At 39.2% G+C, this 14,521-nt stretch overlaps 1 protein-coding gene across 1 annotated transcript in view; it reads right to left on the bottom strand.

The window, feature by feature from the left end:
- The window catches only part of LOC123576604 (kinesin family binding protein), a 35,769-nt gene that overhangs the window by 8,159 nt on the left and 13,089 nt on the right, over nucleotides 1-14,521 (bottom strand). The window contains exons 3-5 of the mRNA XM_045437638.1: nucleotides 8,649-8,728; nucleotides 8,144-8,327; nucleotides 5,413-5,494 (exon numbers count right to left, since the gene is read on the bottom strand). Coding sequence (XP_045293594.1) covers nucleotides 5,413-5,494; nucleotides 8,144-8,327; nucleotides 8,649-8,728 — 346 coding nt within the window. The remainder of the gene's footprint in view (nucleotides 1-5,412; nucleotides 5,495-8,143; nucleotides 8,328-8,648; nucleotides 8,729-14,521) is intronic.

Raw genomic sequence — 14,521 nt, 5'->3', positions numbered from 1 at the left:
GAATGTTTTTAGTACAGTACTGTAAATGTATTTTCTCTTTCTTATGGTTTTCTTAACAGTTTCTTTACTCTGGCTTATTTCATTGTAAGATTAGAGTATATAATACATATACAAAATATGTGTTAATTGTTATGGTAAGGCATCTGGTCAACAGTAAGCTCTTAGTGATTTAAGTTCTGGGGAGTCAAAAGTTATACATGGATTTTTAACTACACAGGAGATAGGCACCCTGACAGTCCACATTATTCAAGGATCAACTATAGTGTTATACACACAAAGATTTGATGTTTGTATGTACTGTGAAATGATCATTACAGTAAGTCTGGTTAATACTTATCACCATACACAGTTCAGTTTTTCTTGTAATGAGACATTTTTTTTTATGTTTATTTATTTATTTATTTTGAAAGAGAGAGAGAGCGCAAGCGGAGGAGGGGCAGGCAGAAAGAGAGAGGGAGAGAGAGAATCCCAAGCAGGCCCTGCACTGTCAGCTCCGAGCCTGACATAGGGCTTGAACTCTTGGCACACCAAGAGGTATATCTTTAAAGTCTTATATTATAAGGGGTGCCTTGGTGGCTCAGCCCATTAAGCATCCAACTCTTGATTTTGGCTCAGGTCACGATCTCATGGTTTGTGAGTTTGGGCCACACATCGTGGGTTTGAGCTCCGCATTAGGCTCCCTGCTGACAACGTGGGGTCTGCTTTGGATTCTCCCTCTCTCTCTGCCCCTCCCCTGCTCCTGCTCTCTCTCAAAATAAATAAATAAACTTAAAAAAAAAAAAAAGATATACCCTCTTAGCAACTTTCCAGTACTCAATACAATATTAGCTATAGTCACCATGCTGTACATTACCATCCCATGACTTAATCATAATCGGAAGTTTATACCTTCCACTAAACAGGACTTTTTTTCTCCTTCTTTTCCTGAATAATAATCTACTGTATATATATATCACACTTCATTCATTCATTCAATTATCTCCAGGGACAGAATTTAGTGATTCATCATGTACATGTAACACCCAGTGCTCATCCCAACCAATGTTTTCCTTAATGCCCCTCACCCCCCTTTAGCCCTTCCCCCACCCATCACCCTGCCAGCAATCCTCGGTTTATTCTCTGTATTTAAGAGTCTCTTATGGTTTGTCTCCCTCTGTTTTTGTATTATTTTTGCTTCTCTTCCCCTATGTTTATCTGTTTTGTTTCTTAAACTCCACATGAGTGAAATCATATGATATTTGTCTTTCCCTGACTTACTTAGCTTAGCATAATACACTGTCCATGCTGTTGTAAATGGCAAGATTTCATTCTTTTTGATTGCCACGTAATATTCCACTGAACATATATACCACATCTTCTTTATCCATTCATCAGTCAATTGACATTTGGGCTCTTTCCATATTTTGGCTATTGTCGATAGTACTGCTATAAACATTGGAGTGCATGTGCCCCTTTGAATCAGCATTTTTGTATCCTCCGGATAAATACCTAGTAATTCAACTGCTGTGTTGTAGAGTAGTTCTATTTTTAATTTTTTGAGGAACCTCCACACTGTTTTCCAGAGTGGCTGCACCAGTTTGCATTCCCACCAGCAGTGCAAAAGGGTTCCCTTTTTTCCACATCCTCACCAACACCTGTTGTTGCCTGAGTTGTTAATTTTAGGCATTCTGACGGGTGTGAGGTGGTATCTCATTGTGGTTTTGATTTGTATTTCTCTGATGATGAGCTATGTTGAGCATTCTTTCATGTGTCTGTTAGCCATCTGGATGTCTTCTTTGGAAAAATGTCTATTCATGTCTTTTGCCCATTTCTTTTTTAATTTTTTTTTAATGTTTATTTATTTTTGACAGAGAGAGAGAGAGAAAGAGAGAGACAGAGCATGAGCGGGGGAGGGGCAGAGAGAGAGGGAGACAGAATCCGAAGCAGGCTCCAGGCTCTGAGCTGTCAGCACAGAGCCCAACGTGGGGCTCGAACTCACATCGAGATCATGACCTGAGCCGAAGTTGGATGCTCAACTGACTGAGCCACCCAGGCACCCCTCTTTTTTTTTTTTAATGTTTATTTATTTTTGAGACAGACAGAAAGTGAGCAGGGGAGGGGCAGAAGGAGGGAGACACAGAATCTGAAGAAGGCTCCATGCTCTAGGCTGTCAGCACAGAGCCCGATGTGGGGCTTGAACTCACAAACTATGAAGTCATGGCCTGAGCTGAAATGAAATGCTTAACTGACTGAGGTACCCAGGAGCTCCTGCCCATTTCTTCACTGGATTATTTGTTTTTTGGGTGTTGCATTTGGTAAGTTCTTTATAGATTTTAGATACTAACCCTTTATCTGATATGTCATTTGCAACGATCTCCCATTCCGTCGGCTGCCTTTTAGTTTTGCTGATTGTTTCCTTCACTGTGCAGAAGCTTTTTATCTTGCTGAGGTCCCAACAGTTCATTTTTGCTTTTGTTTCCCTTGCTTCTGGAGACATGTCAACTAAGAAGTTGCTGCAGCCAAGGTCAAAGAGGTTTTTGCCTGTTTTCTCCTCTAGGATGTTGACAGCTTCTTGTCTTACGTTCAGGTCTTCGTCCATTTTGAGTTTATTTTTGGGTATGGTGTAAGAAAGTCGTCCAGGTTCATTCTTCTGCATGTCTCTGTCCAGTTTTCCCAACACCATTTGCTGAAGAGACTGTCTTTTTTCCAGTGGATATTCTTTCCAGCTTTGTCAAATATGTTTGTGGGTCCATTTCTGGGTTCTCTATTCTTAAAAAAAATTTTTTTTAATGTTTATTTATTTTTGAGAGAGAGAGAGAGAGACAGAGTGTGAGCGGGGAAGGGGCAGAGAGAAAGGGAGACACAGAATCTGAAGCAGGCTCCAGGCTCCGAGCTGTTAGCACAGAGCCCAACGCAGGGCTCGAACCCACAAACCATGAGATCACAACCTGAGCCAAAGTTGGACGCTTAACCAACTGAGTCACCCAGGTGCCCCTGGGTTCTCTATACTGTTCCATTGATCTGAGTGTCTGTTTCTGTGCCTACCATAGTGTCTTGATGATTACAGCTCTGTGCTACAGCTTGAAGTCCAGAACTATGATGCCTTCAGCTTTGGTTTTCTTTTTCAGGATCGCTTTGGTTATTTGGGTCTTTTCTGGTTCCACATAAATTTTAGGATTGTTTGTTATAGCTCTGTGAAGAATGCTGGTGTTATTTTGATAGGGATTGCTACACCACATTTTCTTTATCCACTCATCCATCGATGGACACTTAAGTTGTTTTCATGTCTTGGTGATTGTAAATAATACTGTAATAAACATGGAGGTGCATATATCTTTTCAAATTAGTGTTTTCTTTTTCTTTGGGTAAATACCCAGAAGTGGAATTACTGAACTATATGTTATTTCTATTTTTAATTTTTTGAGGAACCTCCATACTATTTTCCACAGTGGCTACACCAATTTACATTCCCATCAACAGTGCACAGGGTTCCCTTTTATCCATATCCTTGCCAACACCTGTTATTTCTTGTCTTTTTCATAAAAGCCATTCTCCCAATTATGAGATAGTATCACACTGTGGTTTTGATGTGCTCAAATACACATGTTAACTGTGATTTTTAAGACTAAATAAAACACTATACTTAAAAAACTAGACATTTGGATATATCACTTATGTAGTATTCCAACCAAAAATGTATAATCTGATTCTTTTTTTTAATGTTCATTTTCAAGAGAGAGAGCACACACGCACACACGCACACACGCACACACGCACGAGTGGGAGAGGAGCAGAGAGAGAGGAAGACAGAGGATCCGATGCAGACTTGGTGCTGACAGCAGAGAGCCTGATGTGGGGTTCGAACTCATGAACTGAGAGATCATGACCTGAGCCGAGGTCGGACACTTAACCAATTGTGCCATTCAGGTGACCCTGTACTCTGATTCTTAGCCTAAGGAAACATCAAACACCAACTGATGGAAATTCAGTGTAATAACTGGCTTATATTTTTCAAAAATATCTGTGTGATGAAAGAGAAAGAAAGGCTGAGGAACTGTTCCAGATTAAAGGACAGTAAAGAGGGGCGCCTGGGAGCTCAGTGGATTAAGTGGCTAACTCTTGATTTCAGCTCAGGTCATGATGTCACGGTTTGTGAGACTGAGCCCAGTGTCGGGCTCTGCACTGATAGCACGAAGACTGCTAGGGATTTTCTCTCTCCTCTCTCTCTGTTCCTCCCCCACATGCATGTGCATGTATGCACACTCTATCAAAATAAATAAAATTTATTATTAAATTTTTTTAATGTTTATTACTTATTTTTGAGAGAGAGAGATAGAGTGCAAGCAGGGGAGGAGCAGAGAGGGAGACACAGAATCTGAAGCAGGCTGAAGGCTGTGAGCTGTCAGCACAGAGCCCAATGCAGGGCTCGAACTCACAAGCTGCGAGATCATGACCTGACCTGAAGTCGGACGCTTAACCAACTGAGCCACCCAGGTGCCCCTCAAAATAAATAAAATTAAAAAAAAAATTTTTTTAAAGGACAATAAAGAGATGTGACAATTAAATGCAATATGAAATCATGAACTGGATACTCTAGTACTAGAAAAATTACTGTGAAAGTCATGACAGGGATAATTAATAAAATAGAAATATGCATTATAGAGAAAAGAACTGTATCAATGTTACATTTCCTGTTCTATGATTATGTAGGAAAATATTCCTAGGAAATATACACTAAAATATTAAAGGAGTAAAGGAGCCTAATATTTGCAATCTTCTCTCAAATGGTTCTGAATGAAAAATAAAATGTGATTGCAAATGAGGCAACTATTAAAAACTGGCGAATTAAAAATTTTTTTATGTTCTATTTTTTTTTTTTTTTAATTTTTTTTTTTTTCAACGTTTATTTATTTTTGGGACAGAAAGAGACAGAGCATGAACGGGGGAGGGGCAGAGAGAGAGGGAGACACAGAATCGGAAACAGGCTCCAGGCTCTGAGCCATCAGCCCAGAGCCTGATGCGGGGCTCGAACTCACGAACCGCAAGATCGTGACCTGGCTGAAGTCGGACGCTTAACCGACTGCGCCACCCAGGCGCCCCGTATGTTCTATTTATTTTTGAGAGCAAGAGAGACAGACCACGAGTGGGTGAGGGGCAGAGAGAGAGGGAGACACAGAATCCGAAATGGGATCCAGGTTCTGAGCTGTCAGCACAGAGCCCGACGCGGGGCTCAAACTCATAGACCGCGAGATCACAACCTGAGCCGAAGTCGGACACTTAATCGACTGAGCCACCCAGGCGCCCCTAAAAATTGGTGAATTTAGAAGGGTATATGGCAGTTCTTTATTCTGTTCTTAAATTTTCTAAAATTTAAAATGATTTCAAACTGTTCTTTAAAAGTTGTATAATAAAACATGCACATTATGAACTTACTGTCTTCTGTTGAGATCTTTCCAGTTTGACCAAAAATAACATTAGCAGCAGACAAACAGTGCCTGGCTTCCATAAAACATAGCTGTTGAGGAAATAAACAAGAGTAAATGCAATTATCACCCAGCCGTATCTGCAATTAATACTTATATAAAGTCGTCTAGTATGGGAAAAGCTATAAAAACAGGTAAAAACCACTAAGGAGACCCTGTGTGGTTGCTGAACATTAAGACAGTAGATGACATGTTTTCTCTGGTTAAAAAGCTACCTAAAAGATTTAAGTAACAATGCCCCCAAGCTCTTAATAATAATCCAAACTGGCTGCAAAACAACTCCTGATGGAAAGTTAGCTCTTTCAGGTTACCAGTAGGTACAACACAGGAGCGGCTACAATCCTAGACTTAGAATGTTCCAGACAGTCCTTCAGGTTCAGTCCACATAGCCAAAATGCCATGCATGATAAACTGGAGACCATTCACACCCTGTCAGAGGACTTGAAGATTTAATTTCCTTAGAGATATCTTCATACATCCCGCCATTCAAAGGCAAAACGGGTAAGTTTTGATAGGAAGAGATTCCTGTCTTCTAGAATTTTTGGAATTTACATGTGATGAATGAGGGTTCCCACCAAGTTTTGAAGTTAACAGATTTCCACAGATGAACTTTATAGAACTGCTTTACCAACACACTTGAAGGCTTCCTAATTCAAATCTGGGCATGGTAAAGTTCTCAAACACTTACAGAAGATCTCCTTGTTAATATAAACACTTTGCATTTATCATGTAAGTCACAGGACCAACCCAGCAGAAATACCAAGTTAAAGTCCAACCTTTAGTTGGAAGCCACCCTCATTAATTAAATGTCTAGTTCATATTAATAATACCTGATTTTGCTAAGAAGATTTTTAATGGTTGGCTAGGACTTTAAAATCTCAGCACAAAAGGCATCTCTCTATTATAGCAAATCAGAAGCCACCTTGCGAATAGCTGGGTACCACGTACAGTATTAGCCCAGCAACATCTATAGACCAAAATGAAGGTGTTAAACCTTGAAAACCCAAAGAAAGTTACAGTTTACATAAAGAAGCTTTAACTGTCCCTCTGCAATCCTTTACCCATCACTTCAGCTTTGTCCAGATTGCCTTCCTGCAAGCAACCACTGCTAGAACAGTGAGTGCTTTGTGCCCTCTAGGTGGCTGGTAAATGTGGGACTTTAGCACCTGCCAGGTATGGACACATCAAGTAGCAAAACCTCATCACTGGAACCAGATGAAGATGAGAATGATATAAATGACAACTGCATTTTTTTTGGTAAAAATGGTTCAAATCTCTGCAATATAAATCAGCTAGTTGTAACAAAAACTTATAAAACATTTTGGCTTAAAAAAAAAAGCACAGGGTGGGGGAGGTACTCATGAAAATTACTGCATGCTCCACATAAGCAATGCTTAACAACTTTAAATTTTTTATTACGCTTTAAATTAATATCTAGATATCTTAGGACTATTAATATTGATGGAGTTTTCTTAATTAAAATCACAGTGAGTATGTAGCTTTAAAGTTGCTAAACAAAACAAAGAAGGGGCCTCTGGAAGCTATTAAAAAAGGTGCCACAAGCAGAGGCACCGGGTAACACTTTTGATGATGACCACAATGAAATGGATTCATGAGAGTTAGATTTAACCGAATGCTCCAATATATGCAATAGCGTTACTTACACGCTTGATCTTAGACCAAAGTCCTAGAAGCGATGCTGCAGTCACCATAGCCCTTTCTCGCCTGCTAATAGCTTTTCTGAATGAAATTCTGTGGGACAATACTTTAAACATAGGGCGCATTTACAGAACCAGCACTAACAAAAAGCTTAGAAAGGATAAAGGCCCAGTAAGGATACGGCAGCAGGTAACCAGAGAGATTTAAGAAGGAACTCTGATAAGCAAAGATTTACCAAAAGTTCAGAGTGAATTAGAAATACAAATAAAAGTAATTTCTATTGCTGAATATATTATTGAGGATTAACAGAAAATCCGGCTGGGAAAGGTGGCTTAAAAGTGTTTTAGCATTAAAACTCTTAGGGACTAAAGGAATAAACAGACCAATTAAAAGTATACCAACATGATTCTGAATAATTCTGGTAAACAACCATGAAGCTCAAGTTTGTTCCTGTGGGATACTCCAGAAGAAATGTATCATAAAGAGCTACAACTCTGGAACTGAGTAGAGATATTTCCAACATGGAAAAATTACTACAGAGGAGTTAATTCTAAAGAATAACTGAAATGCATCACATGCTTTTATCGAAGCCCACATTTAACAGTCAACTTCCTCAGACAAATCCTCATGGTTACCAGATTACCGCTGCATAAAAATAAAGTTTTATCTATCAGATAAAATCTGCAATTTAAGGTAACATCTCACTAGAATGAGCTGATAGTGTGCTATATCAAAAAAGAATTGGTCTTAGGTAACATGTAATTTTTAGGGCTAGCAGCATGTAAGACAATGATAAAACTCAGTATTTTACAATTCAAAAGGATTAATGCAATAGAAAGCTACAAAAGTTTACTATACTGGCAAACTGGGTTGCCTTTTTCTGTCCAGTTTATACCATAAAATAAAAGCTACCTGTTTTTAAAAGATGACATTTTCAAGGTACTACTCTCTCTCTCTCTCTCTCGTAGTATTTTTATACACACTATCAATAACTTTGTTAGATAACTATTTGAGAAGCTTACCTTATTGATGTAAAATTGTGACAAGGTAGCAGCATTAATAGCCCACTCTATAGGATGGTAGGCATTGTGTTCAAGTTGGCGTTTTAGGGTACTGTGACAATAATGAGCAGCCTTCTCAAACATTTCCATATGCTGGTAGACTTGAGCCAAGTAATAGAGGTTATGAGTATAAACCTTCTCAAATCTATGAAGAAAAAGTGAATATTTGCGTAATGGTTTACATTTTATAAGGAACTTTCATATATATTTACCTTGATCTTCTTACCAACCCTTTGAGTTGGGTATGGCTATTGTATCTATTTGACAGATAAGGAAAACAGAGCCTCTGATTTGAACAGGATCACATATCTAGTAAGTAGTAAATGGAGGTTTTTAAATCCATCTCAGAAACCACATTCTATTACCTTCAGAGGGTCTCAAAAGAAAATACTGTGCTTTTTGAAATAATCACCTTATCTATACTATGTAGAATTACCTGTGAGGGCTAATTTCTGTATCTACTCACCTTTTTGATCTCTCTTGTTCAGCAAGTTTCTCTTCTTCAGGAAGAAAATGCTCAGTAGGATCAAGAGGAGGACTCCCAATCTACAATTAAAGAAAAACAAAACTCTGAAATTTTAAACTGTGAACACCAAGCGCCCTCTTCTGGGGAAACTGGAGAAATCAAAATTTTAAAAACCAGTATACTTCATTTTTTTTTACTAGTTCATTTTCACCTTACCCAAGAAGTAATTTTCTTAACCATAAAATTTTAGAGAGTCAAACAAATAAAAGGAGATTTCTACAAGCTCACACTTGACAAAATTTTAACTGCTGTTGGAGGTAAACCTCAAATACACTAAAAAAAAAATTCTACCAATTTGCCTTTAGAGATTCATAATTCTTTAACTATTTTAAGTCTTAATTTTGTTTGGTAAAAAAAAGATCTCTTAAAAACCTACAAGGGTGCATCGGTGGCTCAGTCAGTTAAGCATCCAACTCTCGATTTCGGCTCAGGCTATGATCTCACAGTCTGTGAGTTTGAGCCCCAAATCAGGCTCCATGTTGTCACTTGGGATTCTCTCTTTCTCTCTCTCTCTCTCAAAAATAAGTAAATAAAACTTTTTTAAAAACCCAACAAATAAAAACCTACGTAAGTGGGATGTCTAGCTGGCTCAGTCAGTAGAGCACCCAACTCTTGATCTTGGGGTTGTGAGTCCAAGCCCCATGTTGGGTATAGAGATTGCTTAAAAATAAAATCTTAAGGGGCGCCTGGGTGGCTCAGTCGGTAAGCATCCGACTTCAGCTCAGGTCATGATCTCGCAGTTCATGAGTTTGAGCCCCCTGTCGGGCTCTGTGCTGATAGCGTGGAGCCTGGAGCCTGCTTCAGATTCTGTGTCTCCCTCTCTCTCTGCTCCTCCCCCACTCACACTCTGTCTCTCTTTACAAAATAAATAAACATTAAAAATAAATAAATAAATAAATAAATAAATAAATAAATAAAATCTTAAAAAAAAAAAAACAACTCCATAAGTAGCTGTGCTGACAGCTCAGGGCCTTCAGCCTTCTTCTGATTCTGTGTCTCCCTCTCTCTCTGCCCCTCCCCAACTCATGCTCGCTCGCTCTCTCTGACTCTCTCAAAAATAAACGTTAAAAAAAAATTGTTTTAATGAATACAATAAACTGCTCAATGATGAAAATCAAATCAAAGTTTTAAATATTTGCTCCATTAATTTTTTTGAGAGAATAAGAAACATATACCGATTACCCACTTTCAATACAGAGACATTAAAACCAGTGATTCTATTGTTTACTGCCTTGGCCAAGTCACCCAATCTCTTGTGCTTCTGTTTCCTCATTTATAAAATTACCTCATAATTTCGTTATGAGGATTCAATGAGTTATTATGTGTAAATCACTTATGATGCCATCTTAAGCCTTCCAAAAAGCAGACCTACTTAACCTCTGCCTCATTCTTCTTCTATGAGGATAGTGCCATCCGCAAGACCAGCCTTGCTTTAAAGTGAATTCACTAAACTCCAAATAGCAAAAATGTCTTCCATTTTTAAAAATGTGATTTTACATTCTGAATGTAAATGCTAAAAGTATCACAACTAGGGTTCCTAGAATTCACAGAAAGTAAAAATGGCTAAAACAGGAAGTAAGGCCCAAGGCACACACAATAGATAAGTAATTCTTCTAAGATCTCCTCAATAACTTTGAGGACTGTTTAATATGCTTACTCTTTTTTGATGAAAGGAATGAATGTATTGTTTTCTGTACCTATTTCACTGTTAGGACTACCACATGTCATATATAACCCTAAGTCAAAGCACTCTCTTCTCTGAATTAAAACACAGGTATAATTGAGTACAAAGAGTTTGATATATGTTTTATGTTCCATACTAATACTAATTTTTAATGAAATATTATAGGTGTTTGGTATCTTCACATTCTATTTAGTTATTTATTTTAATGTCTGTTTTTATTTTGAAGAGGGGAGGGAGAGAGAGAGAATCCCAAGCAGGCTCCAACCTGTCAGCATAGAGCCTGACATGGGGCTCAATCTCACAAACCGTGAGATCGTGACCTGAGCCGAAATCAAGTTGGACACTTAACCAACTGAGCCACTCAGGCACCCCAGGGAGCTTACATTCTAGTACTGAAGATGGGTGATAAACAAGATAAATCACTAAAATGACCCTTATGTTAGATAATGTTAAGTGTGAAGCAGAAAATAAAGTAGAAAAGGAGGACAGGAAGTGTTGGAGGGGTGGTCTGTAGCATTAACGGAGTGGCCAATGAGTCCTCACTGGATGGAAGACATGAGTCACGAGCTGAAGGGAATAAGCGAGTGAGCCAGGTAGATCCCAGAGGGAAGAGCAGTCTCAGCAGAGGAAACAGTTCAGTGCAAAGACCCTGAACCAGAAGCTTGTCTAGTGTGTTTCAGGAACAGCCAGAAGGCCAGTGTAGCTAGAGCACAACAAGACAGGAGACAACAGAAAAAGATAAAATTAGAGAAGTAATGGTAGCCAAATCAGATAATGTACTTGAAGTCTTCATAAGGTCTTTGGGGTCTACTCTGAATAAGATGGGAAAGCCATTAGCAGACTCTGAGGGAAGCAGTGATGTGATATGATGTGATGTAATCTCCCTTTGAACAGGTTGCAGACTGAAGGAGGCCAGTTATGATACTACAGCAATAATCTTAGCAAGAGAGGGTGGTTGTTTGGATCAGGTAATAGCAGGGGATCTGATTCTAGATATAATTTAAAAGTGACGCTGGGACTCCTGGGTGGCTCAGTTGGTTAAGCGTCCCACTCTTGGTTTCGGCTCAGGTTATGATCTCACAGTACGGGCTCTGTACTGACAGTGAGGAGCCTACTTGGATTCTCTCTCTCTCCCCCTCTCTCAAAAATAAATAAATAAACTTAAAAAAAAAAGTGAAGCCAACAGGACTTGCTGTAGATTACACAGTGTGTGAGAAGAGGGATCTCCAAGGTTTAGGCCTCAGTAATTGGAAGAAAGAAGTTGGTATTTACAGCAAGGGAGGAGGAAAGAGGAAGGTTATCAGAAGCTCTATGTTAGTAGTTTTAGAGACAACTGCTCCTTAAAAAGTGGAAATGTCAAATCAGCAGTGGGACAGACAAGTCTGGAATTAAAGAGGTACAGACTAGAATATTATTGGGAGTCATCAGAGAAGAGATGATATTTAGAACAGAGGAATGAATGCAAGGGCACCTGGGTGGCTTAGTTGGTTAAGCATCCGACTCTGGATTTTGGCTCAGGTCACTATCTCACAGTTTGTGAGATCGAGCCCTGCATCGGGCTGTGTGCTGACAGCACGGATCCTGCTTGGGATTCTCTCTCTCCCTCTCTCTCTGTACTCGTCGCTATGCGCTCTCACTCTTTCTAATTAAATAAATAAACTAAAAAAAAAAAAAAAAAAAGGAGGGGGGAAATGGATGAAGATGGAAAGAGGAGATGTTCAAAGACTACACTCTGGGTACTCCAGTGTAGAGGCTGGGGAAATAGAGGGGAAGCCTCAAAGACTGAGAAGAAAAAGAGGTGAAAGGTAGGTAAAAAAAGTGTTTCAAGGAAGAGAGACTAATTAACTGTGCCAAATGCTAGACTGATCAACTACATCAAATGCTACTGATAGGTGAAATAAGATGAGGACTAAAAATTTACCACTAATTTTAGAAACATATAAAGCACTGGTGAACTTGGTAAGACTTTGATTCTTTTTTTTTTTTTCTTTTCTTTTTTCTTTTTTTCAGACAACACAAACACATTTCAAATTTCTAGGAAATTTTGAAAAAATAGCAGATACCAATGCTTTATGCATGCTCAGGGCCAGCTTATAAATACTCCACTCAATGAAATCTTAGCACAAATGTGCATTTGTGAAAAGAAACTGGCAAAATCCACTTCTTGCCATTCAACTTGTCACATGGTAATTTTTATTTTTTTAATGATTTTTTAAAGTTTATTTATTTATTTTGAGAGAGAGAGAGCATGAGCAGGGCAGGGACAGAGAGAGAGGGAGAGAGAGAACCCCAAGCAGGCTCTGCACCAGCAAGGCAGAGCCTGACACAGGCCTCAAACCCACAAACCATGGCCTGAGCCGAAACTAAGAGTTGGATGTCTAACGGACTGAACCACCCAGGTGCCCCCAACAGTTGTAATTTTTAAGTATGACTGTCACATTGGGAAAATGAAATAAACACAGTAAAATAAACTATACAAAGGCAAAGTAGAATAACAAAAAATATTTTACTAAAACGTAAGATTTACAGAAGTTTCCAGATAAGCCATACAAAATGGTCACAAGCTTTTTCTTGAAGGAAGGATTCTACACTTGACAGCAAAGTCAGTGTTATTAGTGAGAGCTGTGATGTTTGTTTAATGTCCCCATTTTGTTTCAAACCATCAAGTTTGTCCATCTACTTGGCTAGAGAGCATATTCTAAAGAACTGGTTAGCTGCTTTTAACCAATGCAAGTAGATCACTATAAAAGGGGGAAAGGAGCCCATAAAATTGAAGTAAAACTACTTCTTCCCCTCAAAAAAAAATAATGAAATAATAATAATAAAAACACCCACACCCCTGCAGCTAACCAAGACAACTACCTTCAGTCATACTGCTTTATACTTAAACCACGACAGGGGAAATGAACAAAAGCAGAAAGGGGCCAATGTTATTGTTTCACAATAATTGAGATCATACTTCTAGCTTGTGTTCATGTTTTACAACAGTGAATCAGGACAAAACACAGATTTACTAAAGTGCATTTAATCACCAAAGGACTAAAGATGTCTGGGCTTTTATTCTGTAATGTTCCTAAGACTGTGTACATTAAATGCAAACAAAAAAGGAAGAAGTCTTGACAGAAGAGGAGAAGTGATGCACACTTGATGATCAGATCAATTTTAAATATTATTCATGGCACACAGCCTAGTCCATGCTCTAGCTGTTTCTATGGCTTGGGCTTCATTGGTCTTCCACTGCTCTGCTACATCCTTGCTAATGCATCATTTGGATTGGGAGCACTTAACAAGGCCGAGATCAACAGCAGAACCGTGCAGATCTGCAGTACAGGGGACCACTTATCTTTCAAAATATCTAAACATATTCTTCCAATTTGTCTACATTAGGATGATAAATTTTGGTCACGAAACACACTTTAGGGGCTGCCAATGGGTATTCTTCTGGAAGGAATAGTTCAAGTTTAACGTTTTTCTTTTTTTTTCAACGTTTATTTATTTTTGGGACAGAGAGAGACAGAGCATGAATGGGGGAGGGGCAGAGAGAGAGGGAGACACAGAATCGGAAACAGGCTCCAGGCTCTGAGCCATCAGTCCAGAGCCTGACGCGGGGCTCAAACTCACGGACCGCGAGATCGTGACCTGGCTGAAGTCGGACGCTTAACCGACTGTGCCACCCAGGCGCCCCTGAATAGTTCAAGTTTAAAAGTCCCTCCCTCAAAAGGAAAACCCTGGGGGCCAGCAATGACCACATGAAAATAACGGGCACTGCTGTCATCTCGTTCTGCTCTAATGCCAGGGACTGTTTCCGCCAGCAAACGCTGGGTTTCCTTGATAATCCTGTGGGGCAGCCCGACCATCTTGTCAGATTGCAAGTTTGGCCTCTGGTCTCGACACTGGCTCTGCTCACCTCACACACGAGTGTTAAGATTTTATTTTTAAGTAATCTCTACACCTAATGTTGGGCTCGAACACACAGCCCAAAGATCAAGAGTCACATGCTCTACTGACTGAGCCAGATGCCCCAAAAAGACATTAACTCTTAACTCTGAATGTGAGAAACCTCAAAATATCTGGTTATTTAAAGCACTGCTACACATACTCTCAAAACAAAATTAACTAAAATCCATTT

This window comes from Leopardus geoffroyi, chromosome D2 (assembly GCF_018350155.1).
Source record: "Leopardus geoffroyi isolate Oge1 chromosome D2, O.geoffroyi_Oge1_pat1.0, whole genome shotgun sequence".
In the NCBI taxonomy this organism is placed as follows: domain Eukaryota; kingdom Metazoa; phylum Chordata; class Mammalia; order Carnivora; family Felidae; genus Leopardus; species Leopardus geoffroyi.
The sequence above is the reverse complement of the archived record's forward strand: the minus strand, read 5'-3'. Positions and strand labels throughout refer to the sequence as shown.